Source organism: Zingiber officinale, chromosome 1B, assembly GCF_018446385.1.
Source record: "Zingiber officinale cultivar Zhangliang chromosome 1B, Zo_v1.1, whole genome shotgun sequence".
Classification (NCBI taxonomy): domain Eukaryota; kingdom Viridiplantae; phylum Streptophyta; class Magnoliopsida; order Zingiberales; family Zingiberaceae; genus Zingiber; species Zingiber officinale.
This window is the reverse complement of record NC_055986.1, coordinates 13,352,357-13,359,599: the sequence shown is the minus strand read 5'-3', so window position 1 is coordinate 13,359,599 and position 7,243 is coordinate 13,352,357. Positions and strand designations below refer to the sequence as shown.

The following is a 7,243-nucleotide window of genomic DNA, read 5'->3' as shown; positions in this document are numbered from 1 at the left end:
AGAAGAACGACTCAATCGGAAAGATGACAAATCAACACTAGAAGCTGCAACATCTAGTACTTGAAGCTTATCCAAGACATCGAGTCCCCATTGCTTACGACTTATCCCAATCACCTTCTGAGATCGTGGGCCCTGCACATAACAATTGGACGAAGAAAAAGATATTAAATATTCAGACTTAGACAATTAACTAACAGAAACAAGATTAAGTGTAAGATTAGGAATATAATAGACATCAGGAAGAGACAAGCAAGTTGTAATAACAGAACCAACACTTAATAATGACATTGGAGTACCATCAGCAGTCATAAATGATAAAGATGAATTAGAAAATAAGGAGATAAAAGATGATAAGTTAGGTGACATATGATGAGAGGCTCCAGAATCTAAGATCCATAAAGAGAAAGATATACCTGATGTGCCGGAGGATGACAAACTTATATGAGAAGAAGCAGACATGGCAGAGGGCTGTGAAGTAAGGAATTGTTGAAACTGCTCAAGCATATAAGGATCTAAAGAGGGGGCAACCATTGCATTACTAGATTGAGATAGTCTATTTGGTGACTGTTGTGGTTGACGTTTTTGCTGCTACGGTAATTTACCTTTGTTCAACAATAGTGGTCATTGAGACTTTCAATGTCCTTTTTCTTTGCAATAAACACACTCATCACTAGAAACCTTCAAAGTCGACCTACTTTGATTATGTGGCATAGACCACTGTGGTGCTACAAAAACAGATGGTGTAGATTGTGCAACATTCCTCTTATCAACTTGAGACTTAAGACGAATCTCCTCAGCTAGCAATTCATGTACTACTGAATCAACAGAAGGGAGAGGACTATGATGCAAAATTGTTCCACGCAATCCTTCAAAGTCATTATGAAGAGCCATCAAGAATTGGACTAGACGTTGCTCTTCTCTACGAGTGACATAAGCTGGGAATGCTGCCAATTCTAAGGATTCTATAAGTGCTAACTGGTCCCATAGTTCTGATATGACAAAATAAAAATCTTGGATCTTCATATCATGCTGCCAAATTGCATGTATATCTGCTTCTAATTGATATTATTTGGTAAAGTTAGACTGCGTGTATAATCTTGTCAGATGATCCCAAACCTCTTTGGCTATCTCATACTTGGCCAACTGAGCACCAATGGAGTGTGAAACAAAATTATTGATCCATGTAATAATCTTCGCATTATCGATCTCCCAAACATCCAACGACTTTGCATAATCATCAGCATTAATGTCTGTAGGTTGAACTCGCACACCTGAAACATATCCCCACATAGATTTTCCTCGCAGAAAATTTTTCATAACATATCCTCAATACGAATAATTTTTTCCATCCAATCAAACACTGATCGATTGAAGCGAATCTTTTGTGCGACCACTCATGATGATAGAACAAATTGTGTTCACGAATAACCGAACACCAAACAAAATCAAGTATTGCGAAAACAAAACACTACAACAAAATCGCTCATAGACATCAGTGGAACAACAACGGTTTTAGGCTAAAACCGATGTCTTTGAGTATTTTACACCGGTTTTTCTAAAAATCGATGTCTATGAGCGCAGATTTTAGCTCATAGACATCGGTTTTTTAGGCGATGTCTATGAGCTTCCTTTTTTTCGTTAATAGACACCGATTTTATCATCGGTTTTTAAAATCCGATGTTAATGAACCCAAATAAAATATTTTAATTTTCCCCACAAGTCAAAATCTGCACACTGTGAATTCCCTCCAAACCTAAATCTTTATCCCGCCCCTTCCTCCGCGCGACCACCTCTCTCGCGATAACCTAAACCTAAAATTAATAGACTGCCGGCTGCAGTTCGAGCCACTTGACATTTTCCCTCCACCTTGCGGAAGTAGCAGCAGCTTTGGCCGCGTCCTCCGCCACCCAGCGGTCATCTCGCTCCAGGGTCGCTGCCTGCCTGAAGGAGAGAGGCATCCCCAGCGTCGTCCTCGAGCGCGCCGGCTGCATCGCCTCGCTGTGGCAGCTCAAGACCTACGACCGCCTGCGCCTCCACCTGCCGAAGCAGTTCTGCGAGCTGCCGCAGATGCCCTTCCCGGCCGGCTTCCCCAAGTACCCCGACAGGAGGCAGTTCGTCAGCTACCTCGAGGCCTACGCCGGCGCCTTCGACGTGCGCCCGCGCTTCCACCAGACGGTCGTCGAGGCCCGGTACGACACCGCGGTGGGGCTGTGGCGGGTGCGCACGTCGGAGGGGGGCAGAGAGTACTTCTCGCGGTGGCTGGTGGTGGCCACCGGGGAGAACGCCGAGGCCGTGGTGCCCGACTTAGAGGGCGCCGCGGGCTTCCGCGGTACAGTGGCTCACACCAGCTCGTACAAGAGCGGCGACTCGTACAGGGGACAACGAGTGCTCGTCGTCGGCTGCGGAAACTCCGGCATGGAAGTCTGTTTGGATCTCTGCGACAACAATGCGCTTCCCACCATCGTCGTCCGAGACTCGGTCAGTGCAACTTTTCTTCCTCAGAACGGAAGAGATTAATTGATTGGGCGGATGCGCTTCCCACCATCGTCGTCCGAGACTCGGTCTGTTTGGATCTCTGCGACAACAATGCGCTTCCGCACTGTTTGAAAATTTGATCAATTTACTGTAGAGATTGATTCATCACTTTACTTCAAATTTCACTTTTTTGAATCACGACCGGAAGAGAAGTTCATTGCTTTACAATCCCTAAACTATCTTTTGTTGGACTGCCATGGAATCGATGACCTATTAAGATGTAACTACTGCGTTACTTTTTCATGTTGAATTGTAGTGATGGAATACTCATTCTGTTCATAAATTTGATCAATTTATTGTATACTTCTTTTGGGTTTGAGATATCTCAACCATTTGCCTTATGGTAAATTCATGATCTTCCATATTTCAGGACAAGGTTAGGAAGAAAATTCATGAAGTAAGCTTACACACTGAAAACATGGAAGATTCTATTTGTTCAGTGAGGTCAATGGCAGAGTGTGGCACTCCAATTGCTGATGGGATGATTGAGGACATTAATAGATCACTACAATTGATGTCGGCATCCAAACTTAACAGAGGGTATGACGAGTTTACTACCAATTCATATGGGAAAAAATGTTTGTGTTTATTTTCCTTTAGTTTTGATTTAGGTGCTTGTATCCTTCTGTTTATAGGTTCTATCTTGATATGTAGTTAGTTTTCTCATTTAAGTCATGTGTCTATCATAATTTATATGGAACAAGAACCATCATCATTATTTAGCACATTAAAGTTGCTGATTTCAATTTGATATGTGGCTGATGGTTTTGATTTTCACATGTTAACCTCGTTGCGAAAACATTGTGTTTTTCTTCTGGATGCAGTTTACTAGCACTTAGTTCCAATGCAGTGCATAAACTCTGGCAGTGGTCGTGAGATGAACGAAATCCATCGGGCAAGGTCAGAAAGAAACAGTTGTAAGAAATTATCTATTTGCTATAATCCTAGTGCTGATTGTTTGCTTTGCTTGTTCAGTCAACTGCATCTATTGCTCCTCAGCTCCGTCAGCCACCAAATGGTATTCTTATGACCAATGAAAGGAGTGATAACAATCCAGAAGAAGCAACTGCTTGTATTGCTTTATCTAAGAATGACTCTTATGCAACGTCTGCATCAGGTAGACATGTTATCTGTGAGTTTCATACATACAACTGTAATGTAGTAGTCATGTGCAAGTTTGTAGATGTGTTTAATGAATTTAAGCATCATTCGTACTTGGATATTCTTCTATATTTTTTTTCCTCTGCATAGGCGCCAAGCACATTGTCCAAGTGGGGTTGGGAGATGATGATCAAGGTATTGAGGATGACTTCTCTGCATGGTATGTAGTATCAGCAAACTTTTATGCATGCCATCCAAATTTCAATGTCGGCTACTGCTATTTTTTAGTTTTCTATTTTTTTTCTCTTTTGCCCATCATTATCTCATTACTCTTGTGTGGAATATGAAATATCAACTGTACTTTCAGGAGGGAGCTTCTTTGGCCGGAGTTGGATAAGTTACTTCAAGATGAAAATGAGACAGGTGCATCTACTCCTTATATAGCTGCCATTCCTGAATACCGGGTTGTATTTGTCAAGCTTGAAGAAGTTCCATATCTGGACAAAAGTTTGAATTTTGCAAATGGCCATGCTATTCATGCCATACAACATCCATGCAGGTAGAGATGCTCTTTACAAGACAAATCTGTTGGGTTACTCTACAAGCCTTTGTTGTCATTGATAGTCTTTTGACATCCTTTGGTATTCATGCTAGCCTCTTGGTTCATCTTCAAGTCAGATGTATATGAATGCTTACTCTGTGATGCCAAAATTTGACTATCTTGGTAATAATGCTAAAAGAATATAGCTTTGCTGAACTCCATTTTGCTTCATCATGCTTTAGTTATTCAGATGGTATAGCTAATTTACTCCTTCAGCACACAGTTTTATGGAAGGTGGCTGGAAAACTAACATTTTATGCTTGGTTTTTGGCTGCTTGTTTGCAGAATATGGATACATCAAGAAACCAACAGAACAAATGGATGTGTACAGCTTCGGAGTCGTCTTGCTGGAGCTCATCACCGGAAGGCCAGCAGAGCAACCGGAGTCCCGGGAGTCCGTCGACGTCGTCAAGCTAGTGAGAAGAAAGGTAAACATGACGAACGGAGCTCTTCAAGTTCTAGATCCCAAGATCCCGAGCTCAGAGCAGCATGACATGCCGGAGGTGTTGGGTCTTGCTCTTCTACCACTGAGGACTTCAGAGCCGACCACTGAACTATGCTATGGGACCTAGGGAAAGGATTGACTGTTGGATCTGGACAGGAAGTGAGGCCTACTGCTCCGTGTGGTACCCATTAATGGTTAGGGATAGTATATCTATTAGCTAGTTTTGATGTAAAAAGAATGTTTAGGTATTTTATGGATATTGTTCTAAGAAGATTATTTATATAATTTGTTAATATTTGTGTATTTTATGGATATTATTGAATGAAGAATATTTGTATAATTTGTGAATATTTGTGTTTTTTTTTTGTTATTGTCGATTTTTCATGATTTCGGAAATCAAATTTGTGAAAAAATATACATATTACATCGGTTTTCCACCGCTGTAAAACCGGTGTTATTAACTAATATTACATCGGTTTTCCACCGCTGTAAAACCGGTGTCGTTAAGTGATACTACACCGGTTTTAACCCGATGTCTAAAATGGCAGACTTTTAACATCGGCTTCATAGACATCGGTCGAAAATGAAATAGACACCGGTGGAAAACCGATGTCTATGAAGGTTTTTGTTGTAGTGAAAGAAATCCAATCAAAACTATACAATTGCAATCCACGAAAATTGTGGATCGAATTAACAGTTCTTCAATCTAATTATCAAAAACATAGAGATGAAGACTCTGATACCATGCAGAAATTGATGTCAAAGAAAAGTAACCGTCTTTATTGATGAATCCAAAAAAATGATTGTTAGAAAATAAAGACTACAAAGTTTTATATAGTAAATTATCAAAAAAAACTTAAATCCTAAATTAAAAAGATAAAAAATTAAATTATCCTAAGACTATAAATAAATAATTCTAATTAAATAATCTAATAAGTGCCCTAGAGTGAACATGTGCATTTAACAAGTGAAATGTAATAAATTGATTTATTTTTTATAATTTCATGTTAAATGATGAGTGAGCTATGTTGATTAGATGGATCATGGCGAGCATACCAATAAAGAAGAACAATTATGCTCACCAAACTCATTAAATACATCCACTCTCTTTATATACTAATAAAGAAGGACAATTATTATCACCAAACTCATTAAATACATCCACTCTCTTTATATGCTATGATCTATCATGTTAAAAGTGCATTTGATTGAGGATTATCTTTGATAATCTTGATTATTCATCCAAAGTTATCAACAAAAATTCTATTTGGTTTAGGTAATCGATGATTTTCGAGTAATGTTCCATGCTCGACACGTCAGTAAAAGGGGCATGCAATCCGGAATCGAAAAATCTCGAAAAACTAAGATTTTTCTTGATTCGTTAAGGAATTTTTTTTAACCAAAATACCCTCGAATATAAAAAAAAATATGACAAAAAAGAAAAATGTAAAGGAAAAACTAAAATAAATAAAAAAAACTAAAATAAAAAACTAAAAAAGGAAAAAAAATAAAAATAGAAAAAAATCAATAAAATAATTTAAAAATGTTAAAAAAAAACATAAAATAGAAAAATAGAAAAAACGTAAAAAAATTTAAAAATAATAATAAAAAAATGGAAAAAAATAAAAAAACATAAAATAGAAAAAAATTAAAAAATTAAAAAAAACGTAAAAAACATAAAAAAATTTAAAAACCTTTTAAAAAATTAAAAAAGTCAAAAAATAAAAAATATAAAAGACATAGAGTGTAAATAATAATAATAATAATAATAATAATAATAATAATAATATTATGGTTGATTTTGTAACTGAAGGTAATATAGTAAAATATTAAACTAGGTTATTCATTAAAATCTTCAAACAAATAAATTTTTGTTACATTACCTAGGTTGAACCAAACAACATTTGGTCATATTTTATTCCACATAACCTTAATTATATGATTACTTGGTAATCACATAACTAAGATTATACATGATAACTTGAACCAAACATGCCACTTACTCTCATAAATTTTAAAGTCAATTTTTAACCAATATAAAGTATCTCGTTGAATGTCTAATTTTTCCTTAAAAAAGTCATTAAATTAGAGTAAATTTTTCTCCTAATTTAATTATCTATATCTTACCATGTGACTAGCAATATTGAGACATTTAGGATGAATGATATCATCTTTTGCTCCAATATAATATATCATCCTAACCTCCACTTGCTGGCACAATTAGTTCATACAAGGGTATTACTATTAATAGACCTAGAGTCAATTCCAAGTTAGATACGGAATGACCCCTAGTTGTCTTAACCCCTCCTTGCAGTGTGACTATTGTTGATCAAAGTCTCCTGTGATTTAACTCCCTTCCATACAGTAGGGGGTCACCCCGGAGGGGTTACTAAGGTAACAATTTCACCTTTTGCTATCTATAATATATTATTCTAGTCCCCACGAGTTGACGCAGTTGGTATTTGCGTGGGCATTTACTCCAATAGATCTTGAGGTCAATTTTTCAACGGATACAAAATACCTCGTTGAATGCCTGACTTCCTCCATGCAAAAAACCCACT

At 37.4% G+C, this 7,243-nt stretch overlaps 1 protein-coding gene across 1 annotated transcript; it reads left to right on the top strand.

Moving 5' to 3' along the window:
- The first annotated feature begins 1,396 nt into the window (after positions 1-1,396).
- LOC122028695 (indole-3-pyruvate monooxygenase YUCCA2-like) lies at positions 1,397-5,022 on the top strand. Its single transcript, XM_042587580.1, has 8 exons — positions 1,397-1,449; positions 1,839-2,478; positions 2,906-3,075; positions 3,360-3,435; positions 3,511-3,652; positions 3,787-3,856; positions 4,004-4,195; positions 4,523-5,022. Exons 1-4 carry the CDS (start codon positions 1,397-1,399, stop codon positions 3,409-3,411), a joined length of 915 nt encoding a protein of 304 aa, XP_042443514.1. The 3' UTR covers positions 3,412-3,435; positions 3,511-3,652; positions 3,787-3,856; positions 4,004-4,195; positions 4,523-5,022.
- The last annotated feature ends 2,221 nt before the right edge of the window (positions 5,023-7,243 follow it).